Consider the following 25,707-nt stretch of genomic DNA (forward strand, 5'->3'; position numbering starts at 1 on the left):
TGAAGTTATATCACACAGACTGTAAGCAATTTACAGAATTTAAGTTAGTTTTGCATATACAGGAGTTGCAAAATTAGAGAAAACACACTGAAATATAGAACGCACACAAAACCAAAAAAAAGATGTATATATATATATAAACCTCCACACAGTCATCAGGGGTTGGCCTAAGTCAGTAATTGCCACCATTGAACAAGAAACAACCAAAAAAGACAGGAAAAAAACCCACATGGGAAAATGCATAATAATAAAATAAAAAAAACCACAAAACCTAAAGAACTCTAAAGAAAAAAAAAAATTTGTCCTCCAGAAACAACATCCTCTAGTCTGCTTAGCTGCTTTGTAGAATTCCTTTTCTCCTCCCTATTCCTCATGCAAAAAGAAAAAAAAAATGAAAAAAGAATATTTTTTTTTATAAAGTTTGTGGGGTATTTTATTGGGGTCGATGTTAAATCACTATGTTTTGTTTCATTATTTTGCCTCTGTTTGCTTCCAGGCTGGAACAGTTCTTTCAGCGTAGGAAACCAAATGTCATCGATGGTTAATTCTGTAATAATGATGACTCGCAGGCCAACCCCTGAGAAGTCAAGGATGAGGCTTCTCCTTGCCGAAAGAAAAGGAAACTAGGTCTTGCTGTTACAAAACATTTGATTACATCACACCAGTTCTCTTCAAATAAAAGATCAGTGATACGCCAAAGAAAATAAGATATATCAAGAAAACATGTGGTATCCTCTTCTTTTTATAATATTTATTTTTTTTTAATTTTATTTATTTAGTATTTTTGTTTGTACTTCCTGAAGAAGGTGCTCCTTGTGTAGAGATTTAGAGTACATTGGGTGCAGAGTGGTGGTTGGAGGTTAGGGTCAACTTTGCTGTCCGCTCCGTGGATTTTACAGGCGATTTGCTCTTTGCTTTAAGAAGAGAAAGTGATATTGGAAAAAGTCAGCACTTTTAGATTAAAGCAAAGCACCCTTCACAAAGCCACAAACAAGAAGCAGGACAGAAAGTCCATGGCTTGTAGCTATCCTCGCACCTGCGGAAGAAGTTATAAGATATTCGCTCATCTTGCAGATTTCCAATGCTCCTTATAAGGCTGTTTTAAACACATACATTTATATATTTAATTAGCTCGCCAGGTTGGCTCTGGTGCCCATGAATGTCTTGGCATGCACTGCAAATAACAACACATACAAAGTATTTCAGTCCCAGGGAGTTTTTTGTTTTGCTTTGCTTTTGTTTCTTTCTCTTTTTAAACAACGTTATCCAGTGAAACCGTATACCAAAAGGAATAAACCCAACCACCTTGCACCTCAGAGTGTTCTTTACAAAATAATTTCCAGCATCACATCATTGACTTCTAACAAAAAATTCATCTAGTGGCTAAAGAGCGTTTTCTTGTAAAACAGAGGAGACAGATACTAGCAAATGGCTGTGCTATTTACAAGGGGGGAACAGAATGCTAAAAGGTCTGGAGTATTTATTTTTGAGAAATTACATTTTCTCAGATTTCTTTTTTCTTTTTAAAAACTATGAAAACAATGGTACATATTATTTCTAAAAACATGACTTTATGTTTTAAGTACGTTGTCAGAATAAAACCATTCAGAACTAGACTAATTAGACTGAAATGTTCACACACCAAGGACATGATCATTTAGTTGTCTTGCACACCAAGTCTCAGTGCTTGATAACTCCCTATATCATAAAGAATTACATTCAGAATTTGAAATGTATTACTTGAGGTGAAAACCATAAATTTAATTTGGTTACACTATAAACAATTATAACAGGTTAATGCGTGATTAATAGATTTTATAGCTGTGTTGTATACTTGAAAAGGATGGAGGGTATTGATGGTTACAGGCATCAATTCTATAACAAAGTAATAATGGTGTTATAAGCAGGCCATAATAATGCTGGGCTTTTAATAACTGGTTATATTTTAAAAAATCTATTAATCATGTATAAGCTATTTTTGTAAAGATTTTAACATTAAACAGAATGCTAAATCCCATTGCAGCCCCTAAAAGCACATTTATCTTCTTACCAAGAATGTACTCAATGAAAACAAAAAGAACTCAAGGAAAATGCTCATTTTTAGAAGTTTTCAGATATTTATCAGTAAAACATTTCTCTATATCTGCTAACTATGTTTATAGGTGTAGCAAGAAGTATTTCTGTTCCCGGTTTTAGTAAATTTTTCCCTTCAAAAATGAGGGTTAAACTAAATCCCAGACCTCTGAACACTGCTTCCTTTTGTAAATACATGGTGTGAGACGTTGCATACGTAGTAGTTGCCATAAAAGACTCTTAGTCCTCTGTCACATACACAAGGGCTTCTACGTAACAGTGATATTTCCATTATCTATGTGTGAACTGAATTTCTAAATGAATATAAACTTTTAAATAGAGACATGTCTCAAAGACGTTACTGAGATTTCCAAAGAAGTCCAAGGGAACTCTGAGCTCTTACTGAACATAGACATGAGTGAGAAGCCTATTTTTCCCTTGCCCATCTGATAATGCTAGTCTACCTGTACTACACTGCGGTAGTTTGCTAGGCTTCTCAAAACACTTGTTCTGTATTAGGAACAAGCAAACACACAAGCAAATTTGGTGTAACTTCTTCCTGTGGGCTGTTCTCATACAGGTAGCATTTACAAGCTTGCACCCAAGGGTCAAGTTCAATTTCTGGTTTTGGTTTTACGGCAACATGGCTTTGTTCTCTCTTTTATATAAGGTGTAAAATTTGTCATTTGACAGTTTTTTATAAAGGCTTTTCTTTTCCTGACGAGGTTAGCAGAACTTAGAACCTTTGTTAGTGTTAGATTATTTCATGGTGTATTGAATTGTTTTCACTTGTTTTATTCCATTTAATTTTTTTTTTGATTGAACTAGAAAAATACACCGCTCAAGACAATTCTAAAGAGGTCTTTGGAGATACATTTCCTCTGCACAAGACACATACAATGCAAATAAGGATAAATACTCAGAAAAGTCTCATGGATATTTTCAAAAGAGCTTTTTTAACGATTAATGGCATTATAATTTGAGAATTTGAAAGCTGTACTGTGTAGAAGAGAAACAGTATGATACAAAATAGTTTTGACTTAAACTATTTCACAGTGGGAAAAGCAGAAGTATAATATTTGCAGGCAAAGCATTCTTTGATTTTTGTTTTGTTTTGCTTTGCCTTTTTTTCCAATATGACATCTGCAGATCCCCAAATTAGGGGTCATATATTGCATACACATGATAATCCTTTTTTTTTTAATGTTCAGTCTCTGTATAAATCATGACCTCCCTACAATTCATATCACATGTTCTATAGTATGTTCTTCTGTAAACGGCAAGTTTGTTTATCTTGCAAGGGATTTAGGTTAGAATACATGCAGTATGCACAAGCTAAAGCAATACTGAACACATGAGAAAAATTTAAGAGAAATGCAACTAAAACAATTTCATCTTCTAGGAGAAGAAAGAGGCTGTTGGGACTGTTGGAAATCACTGTCATAAACAGTGTCCTCTGCATGTTTTCAGGAGCTGATTAGTATATTCTAATGTCATATCAGGTCTGTATTTACTGGCTCAACAGTTTCCAAAATGCTGTCTAACCCAAACTGATACATTTTCAGTAATGTATCACCCCCAATAAAATTGCCTTGCAATATACAGTGAAATATATGACTATTAGGTGTACTTTTATCTTTTTGGTGATTCTTGATGAAATACAATTGGAGTTTAAATATACTTAGGTGTGTAAAAAACCTATATTTGTTCTCTTATGAACCCAAGTGTTTCTTTAGATACTGGAGGGGTGAAAGCTGCAATACATAGTAAAAATACATAGTAAAATCAAAAGTAGTCCTTTTAGATTTTTTACATTTTCTATTCTGTCATATTTGCTGATATTCTGTTATTTTGGTTTCCATCTTGATAAAGGATAAGTGACCAGAAATAGTCAGAAATTTCCATTTTGACTGTGAATCTAAAAGTCATATGATGTTTAAATCGGAGATTTAGTTTCACTATTTTTAGACTTAAGTAAGAGGTAAAGTACAGACCAGAATCCAAATCCAAATGACTCAAAAATACAGAGTATAAAAATTCAGAATTTTCATGTAGATGTGTTTTTGGTGTACAGTTTTGACCAGGACTTAGTATCATTGGAACTGTGAGCACGGTAATATAAGTAAAACCCTGTTGATCTGGCTGTGGGTTTGCTAAATTGATTATTCATTTCCTCACCATTTCTAACATTATTTTCTAATTAACATAATGAGAGCTAAAAGAAATTTTATTGCAGGTCAAAAACACTGGGCAAACCGGACTACAATTATGTTACCCTTAAAGACAGTAACCTGGAAGAAGAATGGTAGTATATGCATATATTATTTCTACATTATTAGTTAAACTCTACTTGACATGTGGGTCAGGGATTCTCACGTTTTTACCTATCAGCCACTGGGATTCAGTTAAATTCTTCCTGTGAGATGTAAATACCCATGTGTTTTCTTTAATTTCCTGTGACTGACATACATCCAAAAGAGCAAGTGACCATGAAATTGTTAGCCTTCTTCTCTAAACAAATGTTGTATTGCCAAAGGCATGTGATCATGAGATAAGTTTCTGTGAAACAGCATGAAAGAGTAGTTCATGTCATTAAGCTCTTTGAAACTGTGATTTATTCAAATATGTGGTTTACTTAAATGCTAGGAAAACAGAAAAAGCAATAGTGATAAATAGTTGTGATCTGAGTTTTATTATTTTATAATAAAATAATCTCTGTCACAAATGCTGAACCATATTTCAAGGCTCATGGTGTATGGACTAAATAGCTAAACATCAATTTTGTTCATTCGAGATTAATGTTAGAGCATCTAAGTATAAAATAAAACCAGCAGAAGTTATAAATTGTTAGGAAACCCAAACTGATCAAAAAACTAGTTACTTATTGAATGCCTGAATGACTATAATCCCTCGCTCTCATTAAGATATTGATCAGACAAAATTTGTGTAAAAATACGTGTGACTTTGGGATGCAAGCAGAAAAAAGCAAATGCTGGTTTCATAATTTTGACCATTTATTTTTCACAACTGGACAAAACAGGGATTTGTAAACTAAGCAGCTGCCTCAGGTCTTACAATTTTAGCATCCTCTATTTGTAAGAGTACCTTACATGGTTAACCACCTTGGGTCTCAAATAGTTTGAATCTGCAAGAGTTGAAGTTTAGCAAGTTTGGCATTCCTTGTGCTTGCTAAGGTTTGGGAGGTCTCTGGGATGAACTAGCCTCCTGCACGCTGAGCCTCAATACCCATCAGAGCCTCGGACAACTGGATTCTTACAGTTATGCTTACAATGATTAGTGTATCGTCATATAAAAAGCAGAACTCATCTGTGAATTCAACAGCACTGCTTTAATATTTTACTAAACATCTAAGTTTAGTGAGAGTATCCTTGAGTTTCCTTTAATTAGTAAGCTACTGATCACAAGTGAAGACTAACGCCTGAGTAGTCTTGGTTCTGTGCTGATCAGTACAGGAGAAATACAGCCAGTCACACCAAAGTCCATCTTAGATTCTCTGTTTGCATTATATAAACTATCCCTGCATATATGTGGGGGATATATATTCAGCTTGTGCTGAATGAGTTAATTCTGTTCTACTACTGGTTTCTGAAATCACATAGGTGTTAAAACCTTGGAAGTTTCATTTTTCAGGAATTTGTGCTGATATTTTCCATCTTTAAGCACCTGGTTTGCTGTTTTGCAACACTCAGCTTTGCTTTGTAGTGCTAGATTTGAAATAGCCTTCTTGCCAACCCCAGCTGAAACAACATGAAATAATAATTTTGCACTGTTTCCATGTAAAGTAAGGAAATGTTCATGAAATACCTGCCTTAATTGTACTGGGGATATTAATGAACCACAAGATTTATTGGAAGGCATTTGCAGTGTTACATCCATAAAGACAGGTTAAACCAATTATGGTTGATTTTATTTGAAATTTTATTTTAATATGTGTCACATGGGTTTTAAATAAATAGATTCTTCTTCTCTGGCCTACCAATTACTATCATTTTTATTCCTCTGAATTGCAGAAATCACAGTTACCTATAGCTCTCCTATACTGCTAGAATATATACCCACTATATACCCACACTCAGGAAGAAAATTTCCCTTACAGAAACCTGAGGTCCCCCTTTCCTTCTTCAGGGAAGGGAGGAAGGGAGGGAGGAAGGGAGGAGAAGGAAGGGAGGAAGGGAGGGAGGGAGGAGAAGGAAGGAAGGAAGGGAGGGAGGGATGGAGGGAGGGAGGAAGGAAGGAAGGAAGTCTAATGTCATTCTCAAAGATGAAAATGAGATCATCAGAATGATCTGACCCTGTTATCCTTTTACCTTGAACAGGCAGGAGGGAGGAGTGAGATCGTGAAACATATTACTGAAATGCAAAGTGCTTCAAGATTTACAGATTTTCATACTGTTCTGATGAAAATAGCCAAAAATCACTGTTGAGTTTGAACACAGTTTTTCAGGAAGATGAACTGGATAGTGTAGTTGGCTTAGTCCACCTCTAGTGTAATTTTTGCACTCTCCTGTGTTCTTCATCCTGTAATTCAGAACCTACATTCTCATCACTGCATTTCCTTCTATTTTAATATGTAGTTTGTTTAAATTGTGTTAGCAAGTAGTTCAGGACTAAACAATATTTTACATATTGGCGTGATTAGGAAATCCTGATACAGTTTTGCATTGGCTTCATGGTTGTCATTCATTTCTATAGCTGTGATCATAAGTTTTGTTAAATGCTTATGCTTATGCTTCTTAGAAATTTACTTAGGCTGTTTTGGTGTGAAAGCAAGTCTAGCTATCTGGAGAGACTATTCCATCAAAAATTCAGCTTCTGAAATTTTAATTTCCCTAACATTTTCATGTGATAGTCTCATAAACAAGTTGAAAATAGTAAAGTAGCAGTAAGTTAGGTACCCATTCGGGGTGAAATGAAGTGTAGATTAATTCTCTCTGCAGGTGATATGTGGGGTAGAGTATATCAGACTCAAAATGATTTTTGAACCTAAGGCACACAGCTTTCAGCTTTAGATATACCCAGAAGCATATTCCTCCTTCTAGCAGCTTAAAACTTGTTTAGTGTTCAGCTACCTCACATTTTGTGTGTTCAGCCAAGGATATAGTGAGTTCTTGATGTCTCTGAATTGTTTAGTGGCTGTGCAACTATGACTACTTCCATCACTATATATTTAACATATTGTGGAAGCTTTTCTGTCTTGATACTCAAACTACCCTGACTGACCTTCTTTTCTTCAGAGAAAGACATTGGGCTCTCATTCACAAATGATCAGGCATCAGCCATTTGTAGCAGATATCCTAATTTTCTTCCTCCTTTTAGTTGGTGTTTGAGTCTGCAAAGTTTGGGGTTTTTTTGTTTTTGTGTTTTTCTTTCTTTACATTGAAGATCTCTTCATGTGTATAAAAAATGCATTGACTTCAGCTGTTTCTATTTCAGTGAGAGAGTACTTTTTTGGAAAAAGCTTGCTAAGAGAAGTATTTCCAAATCATCGGTGAAATATCAGTGTTATCTATTTAAATAAAACTAGTGTGAGAAACAGTCCAATATCCAGTGCCCACTGCAACATTTAAAATCTGAGGAGGAAGGGGGCAAGCTCAAGTATATGCAGGCCCTAAATTGGTTAATTGGTATTGTTTGAGAACCACTGGCAGCATGCTTTATGACTGCTCTTATCAGCACTGGGCACCTTTCTCTCTCATTCTATCCCGGAAAACCATGGATATAAAATATCTTGGACTTTTTTAAATGTGTGACAGAAAAAATATATAAACCAGTGCATTTCTATTTATCTGCAGGTAACAGCTGATTCCAAAGCAAATACAGTTTTTTGTGACCTGTCCTCATCTTTTTACCTGCATATAGTTATGCCCCATCCTGAATGAAGGCGGGAACTTGGGTTGTTAATTAAAATTCTTCTTGCATTGACCCTTTTGTTAGTAACCAGCTTCTGCTGTTGTAACTAAACATGGCTCCAGCATAAATTGCTCAGCATTTTTGTAATATGTATTAATGTGTGTATATTTGATACATGCCACATTGTAATGAAACCGTTAACAAAGCCATTTCTGAAAGATACCATAAAATTGCAACAAGACTGTTATTTGAAGAAAAATAGAATTGAACTTGTCTTTTTCCTCCTGTGGTTTTTGCATCCTGTTCCTCCTTTCATCTATCAGAAAAAAATCTTAAGTGGGATGGTACTTAATATTACTCTGTCATCTTTAACAGCACTGTCATACCAAGAAAAATATATACAAAGAGGGTTATTATAACATAGACAGAAGGAAAATTATCCTTCTTTGTAAATATTTCAGCATGAGATATTCAATCCCTTTGCTTGCTTTTCACACCTGACACTGCTTAGGCTTATGTTTGACATACAGTCAACCTGATCTCCTTCTATTTATATCATTTATATAAGAGCTTTTTTCATGGAACTCAGCTAAGCTCACATTTATGTGTACCCATCCAACTGGATGAGTCTGTTTTCTTCTGCCTGATTCCTAGATGGTAAGTGTTTTGAGGCAGGGACCATTCTTTTGATCCTTTGTTTGCCGGGTGGATAATGTAGTTGTTATAGAGATTAGAACAATGCCTCTGACTAACAGAACATACCTCTGTCTAAGGGCTATGACTCACGAGCTTTTAATGGTTTTAGCTGAAGCAGTTTAAGACGATAGTGCCTCCATCTCCCTACATCCCCCTCTTATGGAAATTAAACCCCCAAAGGTAGGAGTGATATAAGCAAAACCCATGCCATCTCTTCATTTATGTCAATTTAACAACCCCAATGTTTTAGTTTATCAGCTGTCATAGAGGCTTAATGTAATGCTCAACACTGCGAACTGGGAGAGCTGTGAAGCAGGCCCCTATTTCCTTCTGCTGTTCAGGTTTGGGACAATAACTTCTGACTGAGGCAAGACAGAAAATTTGGGTGGCAACATTTTAAATTGTAAGAGCTAAATCAGAGTTCACAACTCAAAGGCTTCACCCTTGTTATTACTGTGATACAAATAAAAAAATACAACATTATCACCCCTACAACCACAGTGCACTAGTTCAAAAATGGTAGATTGTGAGAATGAAGCTTGAAGTATTTGTGCCAAATCCTGTATTAATTCTATCTCCTTCACATGCCATATTGTTGATTTTTTTCTACTTTTATTTCATTTTTTTTTTACCTTTCTCATTACAGTTCTGAGATGTGGGATCAATCGTAATCATGAAATGTCATTCATTGTTATTCAAAGACTCTTCGGATATAAGATGGTCACTGATCAGTACGTATTGTATGCATGTGAATAATTCAACAGAATACAAAACAGGCATTCGGCCTCTTATTTTGGCAGAGTTTCAGACGGGCACAATGCTATGTATCCATATTCTCAAATAGTATTATTCTACTAAAGGGCTTTGCAGCGTCTGAATGTCTACTTCTCTGTGAGAACTACTGCTAGTTCTTGGCTTCATAGTTCATGTATCTTGCCCTTTTAACTCTTTTTTCAGTTGCACAGAATGAACTGGAGTTGGATACACCATCTTCTATGGTCATATAGAAGTCACTTCTATAATCATTACAGCTCTATGGCTGTGATTTGGTGGCCAAAAGCCCCAGTCACTGTTGCAGGCAACAGTAGCAGCTGTGGGAATAACAGCAGTAGAAACAGGAATAGCAGCAGTGTCACAGTGTCATCCAGATGTGCTATCTGTATTTTTGTTGCTGTTGATGAACACACAGATTGTGTGTATGAAGCTCTGGGAATTCTAGCTGTGGCAGTTAACTTTCACATTTTTATTCTTCTCAGCACATTAGGCATCTTTGTTCCGAGACAATAGCATTTGTCCGTAGGTGGGGGAAAAAACTTCAGTGAGGTGGATCAGACTGGAACACCCACACACAGACAGGATAGCAAGTTGCACTCCCAGAAAGTATGACAGCAACTTCCTTACGATAAGGTAAAATAGAAGGTTTGGGGCAGAGTCTTCTTTTCAGAATGCCAGTAGAAAGATCATCAGCTGCTCTTCAAATGACACCCGGCTTTATCATCAGCAAAGCAGGATTAATTGATTATTACTGCAGCTGTAAAGAAGGTTTTATGTCTGGAATATCTTTGAAGCTCATGAATTATTTAATCAAATGGAAAATCCCTGTCCAGAGAATAAGAAAATACTAAGAATGTTGAGCTTTCCAGATAGTTCAGCCTAAGATTTCAAGATAAATACTAGGAAAATGTTCGTCAAAGCTAAAGAGAAAACACACAAAAAACCTGAAGGAACAAAACCCACCACCAAGAATACCCATTCCCCCTCAATCTGAATGAGCTGAAAATAGCAGTTTTCAGGTTTTTTCCTTCCCTTCATTTTGCTGCCAGACAGCTTCACCGTCCTAAACAACTTTAGGTGGTACAAGCTGGGTAAAGCTTAGATTCTTCTTATAATTCACTCTCACTTCATGAGTAGAAGAGAATTCACATTCATCCTTATGACTGAGCCAAATTTTTTGCTATTGTAAATGAATGCAGTTCTTTTGGCTTCAGCAGAGTTGTATCCATTCCAACTACCACATAATTCTACCAATTTGTTTTAATTTTAAGTGATGCAAAGGATTTTCATAATGAAGTAGGACACCATAGATGAGAAACTTCCTGCTTCTCATCTGAAAATGGCCTCTGCTTTGCTATATATGTGTCAAGTAACTAACGAGTTGTGTTCTGAAGCAAGAAAATCCCATCAGTTATTTCAAGAGCAGGCCCTGTCACATATGCTGCAATCTCTGAAGGCCCAGTGCAAGCTGTCCAATTGTGTAGCAATGAAAAGCAATTTGAGTGACTGACAAAGAACTCATAAACAGCTTTTTCCCCCCCCGTTTTTCTTTTCTTCCTTTCTTTTCTTCTCTTTACTAACTCTGTGGCCCATCTGCAATCTTTCTAGTGGTTAATTAGCAAATAAAGTTATATCAGGCAAGTAGAACAGAATGACTGTGATTCTGCTACTCAGGGAACTCCTGTGGGGTCCCCTACCAGAACTTCATGTATCAGTTTTGTTCCAGAGGTGAGGTAAGTTTGAAAGATTCATTTTTAAATAGCTAAAAGAAAGGAAAAGACTTGGTTAAGTGCATACACAGCAGTGCCAGATGGACAGTGAAATATACTGATGAGGTTACTAAAAGAATAGGAAAGATCTCAGTATATATGTGTGTAGATAAAAAACAATGTAGATGGAGAAAGGGCAGAATGAGTTTCTCAAACTTTGGGCATTTAGTTCCTGCTGTGTTTGTCCTCACTGTTTCTGGATTGGCTTCACAGGAGGCAAATATGTAGTACAGCATCCAAAGACAGTTTTCCATGTTTTCAAGCATATAACCTGTACGGTACCTGAAAAAGCAACTGCTTAAGAGTAGTACAGGCTATGTTTGTATAATAAAAATGTATATCTGCAATGGAGTCCCTTTTCCTGCAGTAGGCTGCTTCTAATATGCCATTACCTTTCTCAAATTCCCTTAAGTTGATAAGCTAAGGTTATTTAGCATTTGTTTCCAAACACGATCACTTTTACAGTGCAGATATCATATGTTTAAGGACAGAATCCATGATTATCTCAACAATTCTGAGAAGACCATGATTTTCTTCTATGATTCAGTATTTGTGCTTAACCATGGGCATAACTAAGGATGAAATAATATCTCTGATTTCAGAGAGGATATGTTTGAAACTAAGCATATCTGGTACTTAGTCTGGCGCGGGCATGTGGGATTGAGCAACTGATAAAAATCGTAGAACAACAAAAGTGAACACGTATTTGTTGGCAAGGGCTTTTTCTTCTTCATTCCTGAACCTGTGTTTTTATAAGAGGAAGAGAAATGAATAGAAAGGTGACAGTGGTGCAGTATTATTGACTGGCAACGGCAGTGAGGGCGAGTTACAAAAAGTAGATACCCTTTTGTTTGTGACAGGATTTAGAACTGCAGATCCACTGAAAACAGTTTGTTTATTATTGGGTTCAGTTAGACTAAGCACTAGGAAAAGGAGTTTGAATACTTTTATGCATTTGGTTCTATCAGTAAGTATGCACGTATAAGATAGGGGTTTTTTGAAAGAAACATAAGGCAAAAGTGAGTTCATTCTGCATTGGAAACCCCAGTCTAAAAAAAGAGGTTTAGCTGCTGTTAAGACCTTGCTTTGTCAATTAAGTTATTTGGAGCAGATTAGCACTTCTCAGAAGATGCTTACAGTTTCAAGGCTAACAACTAACTGGCTAATAGGGCTACATCAATTAATATGATTAGGATTTGTTCCATTATTTCAGAGAATATAAAGAAGTGGAGTGACTTCATTTCAGGAAGGGAGAACCAAAGTGTATATTTCAAGTAAAAGCAGAGATTGTAGTGTATGCAGGTGTGAAATGGGATAGTCCTTGCATCATCTTTTTGCAAGAATTTCTGAGAATAAGGTTTGGAATCAGAAGAACAAAACTCTCATTTGGCTTTTGCTTTAATGTAGTTAATGTAGTCCTAAGGAAACAGAGACTTGACTTTTTGCAGTGCAACAATCACAGAAACAGTTGGTGCCTCTCAGCCTTATGGGTACTCACAGTTTTTAAAACAGCAGCCTCAAAAGCCAAAGTCTTTCTGTTAGTGAAGAAAGCAGTAATGTTGTCTGTCGCCTTGGTGGAGGCTAGAGCAGACTTTTTGTCCCTTCACTTTAGGAGGAGATGTAGCATAAAAGAAAAAAAAAAACAAAAACAAAAAAAAAACAACCAAAAACAACACAGAAGTTGGGTTTATATCCCATAACATTCCAAATTGGCATAAAATTTGTGCTTACAATAGTCTGATGAGAATCCTGGATTCTTTAGATAAAAATGGAGGCTGGAAGGAATGTCATCAGTTTATCAGTATCAACAGACTGAAGATATATGTTTTCATTCTCTTCTTTTGCATTCTTTTGCCTGATGATTGTCTTAGTGTGATTTATGATGCCAAAAATCCAGGTCATTCTGTCTTAGGTAAGGACCACCTTCTCCTTTGTGTTCCTTTTCAAGTAACTCACCGCAACACTACCATCATCACAGGAAGAGTTTAGGCATGTAGTTAGGCCAATAGTTGAATTTGTTACATCAGGAAAGAACAAAATGTTGCTAGAAATGTGCAGAGTCTGTATGCAAGCAGTCAGACAATGGTCCGAATGTCACTTCTTCATTTGTAGTTATTCTCTTTTAAGTTCTCTGAGCCTGATCTTGAGTCTGAAAAGCAACTAATGACTTTGAGTGCTTTAACATGGCATTGGCAGAACAGGAAGAGTTTGAGGGATATACAAATTCTCAGCACATCAAATTCTGCAACCCTTTGTGTTGCTATAAATATTGAGTGACTTGAATGCAGATAGCAGAATTTGTCTAGATTTATATCCATGAAAAGGTGAGATTTGGTACAGCCTGTAGATTATTTAGCTTTCTTTTGCATGAATTCATTGCAGCTCTTAGACCTCAGTTAATTGCAGCATTGCTTAGAGTTACAAGCCTCTGTGATAACTCTGTACTTTTAGCTTTGGGCTAAGATACGTTGTCATGAATTATGCAGAATAAAAATGTCTGTCACTCCACCTACATAGGACATTTTCTGGATATATGCAGATTAGCTTGTCAAATTACTTAGATTCCTGTTAAGGTATGATGGCTTACTTCATTTGCTGCAGCCCATGCATATGAAATGAAAGGGTCAAGCTGTTTTAGCTTTGACTTTTACTTTCTTGACTTTTTTGACTTTGGGGTAGACGTTTAGTGCTTCTCAGTATATTATCTGAAGACTGTCTGTGGGACGTGTTCTCTTTAGCTCTTTCTTCCTATATAGAATCTCCATTATGCTAAAAATAACAAATATCTTTTTTACACTCACATAGCATTTTTCAGAGCAGTGCAAAGTCCTGAATGGACCTTGTATCACGTTAATTCAGCCCTGGCTATATAACCCCTTCATAGTTAACACAGATATTCTTACTTTTGAATAAAAGGGGAAAATGGCAGAAACATATGTTCAGCTGGGAAAAACTGTAATTTTAAAATGGCAGTGACTATAATCTGTTTTTCTAGAGCTACTCATTAAACATCTATTGTTAAGAAATAAATAGAATTCTGCAGTGTGCTTCAGGATAGAATGAGTTAAGTAAAGTGCTATCTACCCTTAATAAATTTTTGAGACAAAACAGTCATATAATGAGACAATCTTTCCTGTATTTGTAACCAAGTTCTTCAGAAATAAGTGAATACAGATTTCCCAATAATTTCACAGTGTCATGTTTTCCTCTGCTGTAAATGTATTTTGCAATAGTCTGTGAGCAGGGCAGTGAAATATATTGCTTGCTAATAACTATGTACCAGCTCTCTAATATTGGAGACTATTTGACACAATTACCTATGGTTCATAGTACTCTCTTGAAACGGTATTGCTGAAGTCAGTGTATTATTCAACATGAACAAGCATATCACAATCACCCATTATGTCTTTCAAATACAAACATGTGGTTAATAATGACAAATTTGTACTCAGACATGTTTCTGTGTTCTAGGCTGGATGGATATATTGCTTACATGTAATGTAATTACATATCAGTCTTGTGCGTGCATATATAGTTAGCATGATGTTTAAGAGAAGAGTTTCTCTTTTGACAGTATCAAGGAGATTGTGTTGATTCAATATCACGAAAAGAAAGACTATTACTGTCTACGACACCCCCTTTCTGCTTTTCTGACATCTCATAGCTGTTGTCTCTCCTTCCTTAGGTGAAGTTGGTCCTCAAAGTCACATAGAGACCCTCCACTGTCTTGTGCTCCCGTGGATATTTCTATTTGTATAGAGTGAGTGTAAAATGGAGCGAAAATCCAAATCACACCATAGCTGTGAAATCAGGCCCAGATTTTCTTGAGAAAAGGAAAGTAAATCTTGGTTCTCAAGTGTTAAACTGATGTTCATCAAAAATATCACCAGTAATTACTGTGTAGCAAGTGACCGTTAAATTGAAATTAAGCCTAATGTGGATTCCTTGTACACTCTTTGTTTCTTCAGTAGATGAGTTTCACCTCTGATGAATACAGCATTAATCTGTGCTCCATCATAAAACAAATGAATTAATAAACTAAATTATATTTTAACCTGTTTAATTTTTAAATTATTTATGATTGGGATTGTCTACACTTGATTTGCAGTAATCTTTGCTCAAGGAAAAAAATAGAGATGAAGCTTTTCTATGGGGTTTGTTTGGTTTGATTTGGTTTGGTGTCTTTTGATTGTTGTTTCTGTTTGTTTGTTTGTTTGTTTTTGCTATAGGGACATGAAATAACCTACTAGCTGTCAAATAATAAATGTCCAGTAATAAGGCAAGACATTGCTTGGACTAAAGACATTAACAATATTATAGATTCAATTGTATATACAAAGTGATTTAGTAGATGATTGGCTGTTGTGTGCACACTTTGGCCCCAGTGCAGTGTAGTCAGTAGCTATATACTTCATAAACTTGTGACTATTTTAATTAATTTCATATAGAACTGAACAGAAACCAGATTTTTCATTTTATGGACAAGTCTGCTACTTTGAAATGTATGAGTCTGATGGAAAATAATCAGTATATACATTTCTCTGAAAGCCATGGTAGAACAATGATTTTAAATCAATTGAAATAGTTTTTTCCTCTAAGAGCTCAAACGTTTTTTGGAAGTGCTACAAAATGAAAGTGGCTCCATTTCAGGGAAAGAGAACTGAAAGTAACTTTAAAATAAATGTTAAAAATGTATACAGAGGTAAAATGGTGGTAGTATGCGCATCATCTTTTCTAATAGCAATAATAATTTTCATATAAATAATCGTATTTTTCCAATCTGTAAATTAAATATATTTTCCTTATAAAAATGTTTTTCTAATAGTATGCTTGAAAGATGAAAGTGATTTCACAATAGTTCTGCTATGAAATTTGTCATATTCCTAGTTTTGGTTTTGATGACACGGCATTTGCTAGCAGAAAACTGATGCATCGCAACAAACTGGGTTATCTTCTGTTATACATTTTAAGCCAGGCTGTGATCTACTGCCTTACACTGGGCCCTCAGTGTAAACAGAAGTAACACAGAAACCCTTAAACTTGCACTGTTTTTTTTCCAGAGGATTTTTGATGATTTACAACATGTCTCAATTTTTTATCCTGCCTGTCTCCTTATTGCCATCATACAGTGGTCAACAGTTGCACCTCCTGCATATTCATGTACCTTTGCATAACTGAAATTTACGGTACCAATGTATAAAATGCAAACTTACATTGCTTATAGGGTATTTATACAGTGGTGTACAAAATCTCCCAAAAAAAATGTGTAGTATGTTAATTTCTATGTGACAGACAATTGAGGCGTTACTATTTTAATGCTTGATTCAAAGCCAACGGTCAAGCTGCTGAAGATGACAAACCTACATTCTCTGACAAACCCACGGTCTTCCTAAAGCCTACACAACTGAAAAACTATCATCTGCTGCATCTAAGGTCTGCTGAGATTTACAAGCCTACTTCCCTATGAAAACAGGATTGATACTAAAAGTAGATTAATTTCACCATATATTAGAGATATAAAAGTTAGGCGAATGGTATAAATTAACTTCCGGATGGGTGTTTTATTTAATTTATCATGCACAGCCATCTTAAAATGAGATGAGTCATTCACTGACATGTTCCTCTCTCTCTTCACTCACTACAGGGAAAGCTAAACTTTGATTAGACAGCTAACCTTAAGTGGATAAAGCCAGTAGAGATAAAACACACATACAGGAATTTTTGTTGGCTTTTTGTCTCTTCTGCCCAGAAACTTATTCTTCGGCTTTGAGGAAGTAAGGAGATATAGCAGGAGGGACAGAGCCAGAAAGAAGGAGGAATAAAGGAGCACCCCACTCTTCCTAGTCACAATTCCTGGTTACCTTGTTGAGTTAGCCTCCTTTTACATGCTGGTAAGCAATCAAATGAAAGCTCAAAATGCTTTACCATACCTGATTGTGGACTTTGTTTGGGGATTTTGGCTGCTGCTTCAGGGCTGGAGGTGGCACGCACACGCTGATTGGCAGAATTATGGATGCTACTTGGAACAGCTGCTGAGATGTTTTTGCGAGGTTTCATGTCTTGCAACCACATTGGAGATGCCTCAAAGGCCTGCATTCGCCGAGAGTGGCTGTTAGCGTTGACTTTGAGAAATGCCTGGGCCTTGTACTCCTGAAGGTCTCCATAGTTGGCATCGGTCACCCTGCACTCATACAAGCCTTCATCCTTTTTCCTTACTTTTGAAATCTGCAGCTTGTGGGAGATGTCATTCCCTTGTACTTTCACTGTCTGCAAATTTGCCGGGAAAAAAGCCAAACAAAAAACCAAACAAACACGTTGTCAGGTATTATTCTTTCTCTGGGAAGCCTCTACCGATGTAGAGCCTGTCCAGAGAAGATCAAGTACCAAATTAACCAGTGGTGTGATTGTGCTTACTGCAGGGAAGTTCCATCAGGGATGAATATGATTATTTGTACCTATGAGGATGTCTGACATCTTCTTTCCAAAACTGTTTAGATGGTGTGCTCTGAAATGCTAATTGGCCTCATTCTAATTAATTGCTCAAGATCATAAACATTCTTAATGAGCTTTCTTACATAAACCTACTATCTGTGCACTTTGTTCGTTAAACCATTCCAGTTAGTTGGCTTTATTGAATAAGTCAGTTTTTGAACTAGTGCATTAAAAAATTTGTTGGAGATGTTTGCCAATATTTAAACTTCTTTAATAACAATTTCTTAGATTAGGTTGTAGTCTTCACTACATTGAAACTGCATATTTGACATTCAATTTGTCTCCTTCAGGCACATCTAAACCTTTGGTATTTTTTTGTTTATTAACTATAACAAGACATCTTGTGTCAGGTAGTTCCTTTTGTCTCATTTATGTAAGTGTGTACTTATTAGAAGTCATGTATCATTTCTGCAGCACATATTCAGGGAGCACATACTCAAGATCATTTTAAAAGTTGTCAGCTAAAATAAGACTCCTGATTTATTTTTAATTGCTTTTAATATCTGAGGGTAACATAATATAATTTTGTCTCACATCATAATTAAAACACACATGAGTAAATTATGCATCCAGAAATCTGTGATAGGTATTAAGATGCATTAGGAAAGGTAATACAGATTCTTTTTTGTATGTTCATCACTTCAGAGAATTTATATTTAATTAATTGGCTATTACTCTCTATCTGGATTAATATCTGTTGCCCCACAGGAAGCCAGTTAAAAGGGATTCAGTTGGACAGAAAACTTCAGCTTTGAAGAACTCCTGAGCCTGGTTTACTTACACCACTACATAAACATGGTAAACATAAAAATGCTGCCTTGTATCATATCAGTGACAGGCAATGGGGAAACATCAGGGTAATGAATATATGGTAGGCCACAAAAATGGAGAGCTGTTAGATTGAAACTAGGCATGTGGTATTGGTGATTATACAGCACATTGCTTCTGATAGCTTGGCATGCTGTAGTTACCAGTGTTGGCAAAGCACCTATTCTGCCTGCTTGATAAATTGAAGAGCAATACTCGTGAATACATTATTGCTTTAAGGTACTGGATGGACTTTACGGGCTGTTGTGTTGTATCCAGCTTTGAATTTATACTTGGCAAGCTGAGTTGAAAGTATGGATTGCATACTTTCAGGCATAACATATGCAATATTAATTACACAGAAAGTGCTGGATAGTTATTTAAATCATATTCAATAATAACATATCTCTACTGAACAGCTCATATTCTGTAAAGGGATTAAAGAAGTTTCACATGAGCCATATGACTGGACAGAGGATCTGTAGGTCATATTCTGCCTTCATTTGCTCCCATGCAACATCTGCAAAGTTGTTGCATAGCACCAATGGAAAACAGAATTTGAGTTTTGCATTTGAAATTTAGAAATGGTTGCAGTCAGCATGTATACATGTTTTCAATATATGCCTGATTATCATTTAAACCCAATAGAAATGGTGCATTTCAGCAGTTTAAAAACACAGCATATTTTACCATTTCTTTAAAGAATTTACTAAATGCACTTAAAAGTTTGCTCTCCTCTTCATGAAGATACTTCCCAGTAATAGTAAGGGAGACTCTCTGTGTGCCTTCAAGAAAGACAAAAAAGAAGGCTACATTTTTAACAAGTGTATTTAGACTGTCAACCTAATGTTGACTTTTTTTTAATTGCAAATATAAAAAGTTTTATGCAAGCTTATAAAAACACTGTATAAATACCCCACTGTGAATTACTATCACACATAATGAGAGAAAGAGATCTTTAACTTGAAAGATGGGACAAACTTTACAGCCTATATTGTGTCATAGATCTTATGGATTACTATGGGCCAGTATTGATAAGGAATAAATTGGCTGCTAGCACTACGTCTAGTGGAATAGTATCCAAAGACCACTCCTTTGTAAGATAGTCTAGAAATGTAACTGAAGATATGGTCCATGACACAAATCGTTTATGGTGAGAAGTATCATAGGAAATGTTAAGTATGGCTAGAATTTGTATGGTATCTGATTTCTCATTGTGAAAGACTAGAACTTTAAAATAATTGTCTCAAAGCTTGCTTAAGCTTCTGCAAATCAACAGCAGGCTTGCAGGCTGATAAGAAGCCTGCTTGTATCTATTTAGCACCTTCTGCAGACCACCCTCCTGCTTGCCAGTCACCACCCAAGACGGCCAGCAGCTGAGGAGGGTGTGTTGCTCCCCCAGCTGGAAAGGGTGCAGGCCTCTGGCTGTCAGAGTGGCCAGACCCTGCCCAGCCCGGGGCCCACCCGAGCCTCTGTTGTTAACTCCCAAATTCCTGAAGCACAATGACTGTGCCAAGCACTGCCCAAACAGCAAGGGAGCAGGAAAAGTTTATATGGCAGTCATGTAAAATGACAATTGGCTGGGCAAAGGCCACCGTCACGCTGACTGGTCAAGCTACGGAATGACCTGGGCTACCTGGACTATAACTGGCACGGCGACCCACCACAATTTGGGAATCGGGACCAAGACCCCCACCACCATCAACCACGGATCAATGGGATGCTGCTGAACTTATGGAGGACCGCCGAGATGTCGTCAGGCCTGTGGTGGTGACTATACTCTTGCTGTGCTCTGTAACATTGCTTCTCTTCTCTGCCTTTCCTCTACTTCTGCCTTTACTCTATCACTTGTCTCAGTGACTTTTGGTGGGGAATAACAATAAATCCGCAGACCTGCAGTGAGCGGGATCTGACCTCGTTTGCGTCTCAATTTCACACTTGGAATCATTGTGAACCTCTTCCGGGCCCAATTTAGTTGGACTGGGACCTAACACTCATTTATAAATGCCTTTTAGCTATACCTAGCTGCACTTTGACCTGATGTAATTACTTGGTTAGTTATTTGTAGGCATCAAAGAGCAGCAGAGTAAAGGATTTAAAAGAAATGATTCACCTCTATCTGTTGCTGTTTTAAACTTTGCTGGTAGTTAGAGCCTTGGCTGCATCTAAAAGGCACTTCTGAAGGGATTGTGTCTGAGAAAGATACTGCTTTATGAGCCCAAAGGGGGTTTCCCTAATAGTATCTGTGTCTTTCCACTGCAGTGAGCACCACACCATGACCCCACCACCGCACATTTCTTGGGACACTGAGGGAGGAGGGTCTGAACTCTTCTGAAGTCAGGGGCTGTATCTTGTGCCTGACTCAGGATACAGGTCTACTGAGGAAGGCATCCTTTCCCTGGACAAGGGCTGGAGCAACGTTGCTCATAATTTTAAGACAACATTGTGGTTTAATCTCAAAATGGCAGATCGGTAACTCTGGTGTCAGAATCCCACTTTCCTAAGAAAGAGCCTCAGTGGCCAAGAGAGGAGATTAGTCCCAACAGGGAGGTCTTGCCCAAAGACTTTCAGAGCTCTTTTTCTGTCAGTGGATATGAACCTGGGAAAGCATCCATTTAAATATTTGCACACCCCGCTGAAGAGAAGTGCAGCTTCACAGCCAAATTTCAGCCTTAAAACCAGTTTTGGAGCTCTAAGGCAGACTCGGCTGTTGCCCCGGGTATGTGAAAACAAGAGGCACAAGGATGGGTGCAGGCTGTCTGCTTCACGGGGTGGAAACAGAGCCTGCCAAAGGGTGTGTTTTGCCTGGGTCTTGCTTGCTGATGCCTTCGTGCTCAGGGGTGCCCAGGGATGTAGGCTGCGTGGGGCAGGGCTGTCCTGGCACCCTCTACCAGGGCCGGCGAGGAAGGAGCCGCGGGCTGCCGGCCGCTTCGGTTTGCGGTGCGGGTGGGGAGGGGGATGAGCCGGGGCGGGAGGGGACAACAACAACCTCGCCGCACCCCGCCGTGCCCGCTGAGAGGCGGCCGCCGGCAGCACCGGGGTGGGGTGTTGTGTCGCGTCCCCGGCTCCCGGCGCGGCGGCGGGGGCTGCCCGCGGCCCCACTTACGCTGATCTTCGTGCCGTCGTTGTCCAGATCCCGCTCGGGCAAGAGCTCCACCTGCAGGGAAAGGAACGCCGCCGTGGGTTCGCCGGCCCCCGCCCCGCCGGTCCCCCCGGCTCCGCGCCCCGCTCCCCGCCGCGGAGCCGCCGCGGAGCCCGTGGAGCGGCGCGGCGCGTCTGCCACCTGCGGGCCGCGCAGGGGAGAGCCGGCACGAACCGCCGGACACCCTTCAAGAACGGCAGAGGGGCAGTGCCCTACGCACCCACGGCCCGCCCTAGTCGCCTGGGCGTCTTTTCGTGGGGTCGTGGGGGGCTGCAAGCCTAGACCGGCGTGGAGGTGGCAGCGGAGGAGGGTCCCGGGATGGCAATGTAAGTGGACGTGGTCCCTTCTGTCCCGCTCGGAAGGCTTAAATTGCGTTGCTGTATGATGGGGACTTTTGCATCTTTAAGGCAGTGGTTTCCCCCTGCTTCCCCCCCACCTCGGCCCTCCCCCCAGAGCGTGTGCCCTCCTGTGGCAGCTGCACAGAGAGTTAGGGTTGCCAACTCGACTGCACCAGCTGTAAATTGGAGGGCACGTGTAGGATCTTGTCATTTGGGAAATAAAAAATTCGCACGGGGAGCAGTCTCTGAACAGCTGCTTTCCAAAGGGAAAATAAGAGAGGGGAAAAAAAAAGAAAAAAGAAAAAAGGCAGGCTTTGGAAATCCATGTGGTTTTGTGAATGTCCCTAGCTGCATCCTGAGAGTGACAGCCACCAAAGGCACCATCCCTCGAGGTGGGCATTTTTATCTGCAGGTTCCTGTGCTGTTATTTCATGGTCAAAATTAAGTCCCTGGGGAGAACCAGAGCCTCCCTCTGCTCCTTCCCTCTTCCCCCCTGCCCCCTCCTTCTTTCCTTCCCTCCATTCCTCTCAACCCCTTCTCCTGTGGTATTCCCAGGTGGTTTGGGGACCCCATGGCAGAGGGTCAGTACCTGAGTGCCTGTCACCTCAGCTCCAGCCTCTTGGTCCTCAGCTGCCCGCAGAAACCACCACTGGATTTCGAGGTACACCGAAGCAGAGCCACTTTGGAAAGCACAGGACATCTCAACATTCTGCCCTTCAGTGGCCGTGACATTTCGCGGAAACTCAGTGAATTTTGCTGCAAAACAAATGCATAAGATATTGGGATCTCCTGTTACCTACTCATTGTTTATTCTCTGTTTTTTTTTTCTTTTTTTTTCGTATTGCCTTTTTGCTTCTGTCTCTCTCTTTTTCCTTTTTAATTAATTTATCTGTTTTCTTTTCTCATTCCCCCTCTTTTCTGATTTTCCAGTTTCCCCACACGTTATCTTCCCCGGTTTCTCTCACACCCGGGTATGCCTTTCCTCCCTTAGGCATAAATCCACCTTCTTTACACTCTAAGCTCTGCTCATGGGAAATGCTATAGACCCCCCTGCTTGCTCCCATGGGCTAGTAAAGTTTTATGTAATTAGGTCCAAATACCCTTGGGCAGAATGCAGTATTTCATCAGACTCACTGAGGGATTTTGTGCAAGACCAATTTGGAAGAGGGAAAAAAAATCAGACTGATTTATGGTATTTCGTAGGGCTGAGCTGGAGAAGTGTGAATTGTTAAACCTTCCACAGCCGGCTGGAGTGGCTGTTGGAACGGGCACTCCTCTGAGGTGCGGGTTACAACCACTCATCAAAATGCCCATTTCAAACGGTTTACCTGAGTTAGTTACTCTTCCTGAGAACCTCTGCTTGCATAATCAGACCAAGAAGCAATACATATTCTGTTTCTCAGTCCTTGCATATACTCTCTAGAACCAACCTTCACCTTTGTATCCCAGTTCTTTAACAAACAGGATTTGCCCATTTCAATGTACCACTGCTAGATTTAAAAACTAATCCTGACGGACATAGTCCAGGGCACCAGTATTTTTTCAAGTCTCAGTCTTTACTTCCTTCTCATCCGTTCCTATAACTCACTTTAAAATTGTGCAACGTAATTGCACAATGAGGTAAGTGAGGGGGACTACAGACAAACAATGTAATAAATAAAACTTGTGTTTCAAGAAGAAGGAAATTTGGAAAGACCCTGCAATGTTGCTTTCTGTTATGTGTTGTTACAGATTGACTAGAGCATATTATGATGTGAAGGAAATGTTGCTTGCTGTCTCCTCCCCTCTTTCTCTATCCAGGCTTTCTCGCTAGCCTGGAATTGGTGGGATAATTTGGCAATACGCTCGACCAATTTTACTTCTTTTTCCCCTTGCATTAGCGCTTGGCAACAGATACTCAGCAAAGCTACTAGCTTTATATTTCACGGCGTCCCTTTTTCTGCCCCCCCGCCCCCACCAGTCAGCGATTGCTAGTCACCGAGTTACACTGACAAAAGGACTGTGCATTTTGTGCATTCGGGGCTTGTAAGTTTGTTTTGGGGTTTTTGGGGGGCTTTTTTTTTTTTTTTGGTTTCTTCGTTCCCTCCCCTCCTGATCAGTGCGTGTGAGCGGTGTGGGGAGGCGGAGGGGAATGCTGCTGGCGCCCTCCCCCATCGCACCGCCGAGCGCAGCCCGGCACAGCCTCGCAGAGCCGGCGGGGAGCTGCCGGCGGCGAAAGGCGGGCAGCGGGTGGGGGCAGCGGGCAGCATGTGGGGGCAGCGGGCAGCATGTGGGGGCAGCGGGCGCAGGGGGCAGCGGGCGCAGGGGGCAGCGGGCAGCGTGTGGGGGCAGCGGGCATCGGGCGCAGGGGGCAGCGGGCGCAGGGGAGCGGCCCGGCGCGCTCTGTCCATGGTGCTGACAGCGTCGCCGCAGCCGCGAGGTCCCAAACAACCGGCTCCTGCAGCGCCGGGGCTGCTTGAAATGCAAGGCGCGCCTTTCGGCAGGGAGGGAGGAAGGCGACGGGGGTGGGGGGGGAGGTCTTCAAAGAAGTCGATCTTGTCTTTTTCTCCCTTTTTTCTTTTTTTTTTTCTGTTTTTTTTTCCTGTTTTTTTTTCTGGTTTTTTTTTTTTTTTTTTTTTTTTTTTGTGGGGGGAGCCCAGAAATGCACATAGTCACAGAATCGAAATGAAGGTCTGACTCTGAGGATTGCAGGGTAACAGGAGAGGAAAGGGGATGCAGCACAAAAGAAGACTGCAATATTTTAAGGGAGGCAGTAGATTTAGCCATCCGGCACTTGGTCTGAATGCAATAATTAAGCATGCACGGGTAGGTACTTATTGTATGCATACATGCCTATATACTAATGTGCACAACCTAAATGCATGTATGTTGATTAACCAACACCCCTTTACTCTTCTGCAAAGGTGCCTGTTATTTTCCTCTTTGCAATCAAGTAAAGGAAGCCTGTTTACTTTGGGGAAACTTCTCACTTCTGTTTCTTTTTACAGAAAAAAATAAAGCTAAATTTAAACCTGATGTTTGGTGTTCTCGTCTCCTATACATTGTGGTTGTTTACCTTCTATTTATTCTCTTTTTCCTTGCGATCCCCCCTTTCTCTCCCCCCCCCCTTCTGAGGCTGTTTTAGCATAGAAAGACACACACATGTATTTTATAATAAGTGATCTTACCTTGTGTAGAAAGTCCTTGTTGAATATAGATAACTGAAAAGAAAATGAATCCAACATAAGCTAGAAAGATCCCCATCATTCCAAGACGAAGAAGAAGTCACATCAGGGTAACAAAAGCCAAAGGTGCCCTCAAAAAAGGAAGAATTGATATATGAATGTATGTATCTCTAAATATATGAACAGAAACAGATTTTAAAATGTTACAAAAAGGCTCTGTATTGTAGCCCTAGCTGCGACACTGGCAGCATTCTGCTACTCAGTGGAGTCTTTTTCTTTGGGAAGAGCGAGTATTGCAATACAGTGTGGTTCAGATGAGCTGTCTCAGGCGCTGTGTTGCTTGAAGTCCAGATTCAGACTTAAAAAAAAAAAAAAAAAAAAAAACACGTTGAAAAGTGGATATCAGCTGCCTTCTGTGCCTTTTTCAGCTACCTGGCAGCTTCGTCCAACGTCAACTCCTACTGCTCAGGATGGCGTGATGACTGCCCTCCCTACACACTGATCCAGCTTGGGAAGAGGAGAGTGGGGGAAAGAAAGGGGGGTGTGGGGGAGAGAGAAGTCTACTGTGCCTGTATTGCTTC

General features: G+C 39.3%; 1 protein-coding gene across 2 annotated transcripts; it reads right to left on the reverse strand.

The window, feature by feature from the left end:
- Positions 1–825: 825 nt before the first annotated feature.
- On the reverse strand, positions 826–25,208 carry VSTM2A (V-set and transmembrane domain containing 2A). Of its 2 annotated transcripts, none has more exons than XM_054192563.1 (5): positions 25,130–25,208; positions 22,552–22,718; positions 21,589–21,639; positions 17,114–17,450; positions 826–914 (listed from the first exon to the last, which is right to left on the reverse strand). In XM_054192563.1, exons 1-5 carry the CDS (start codon positions 25,206–25,208, stop codon positions 826–828), a joined length of 723 nt encoding a protein of 240 aa, XP_054048538.1. The 2 variants fall into 2 exon arrangements, with proteins under 2 accessions (XP_054048538.1, XP_054048539.1); XM_054192564.1 differs by lacking the exon at positions 826–914 and adding an exon at positions 960–1,036.
- Positions 25,209–25,707: the final 499 nt, after the last annotated feature.

The sequence above is a fragment of the Rissa tridactyla genome, chromosome 2 (assembly GCF_028500815.1).
Source record: "Rissa tridactyla isolate bRisTri1 chromosome 2, bRisTri1.patW.cur.20221130, whole genome shotgun sequence".
NCBI classification, from domain to species: domain Eukaryota; kingdom Metazoa; phylum Chordata; class Aves; order Charadriiformes; family Laridae; genus Rissa; species Rissa tridactyla.

Coding starts and splice junctions, on each gene's coding strand:
- VSTM2A (XM_054192563.1), bottom strand. CDS start 25,208: ATGATGGGGATCTTTCTAGCTTATGTTGGATTCATTTTCTTTTCAGTT. Junction 22,719..25,129: donor ACAAGGACTTTCTACACAAG/GTAAGATCACTT, acceptor TTTGTTTTGCAG/CAAAATTCACTGAGTTTCCG. Junction 915..17,113: donor CAAACAAAGTCCACAATCAG/GTATGGTAAAGC, acceptor CTCTTCTTAAAG/CAAAGAGCAAATCGCCTGTA.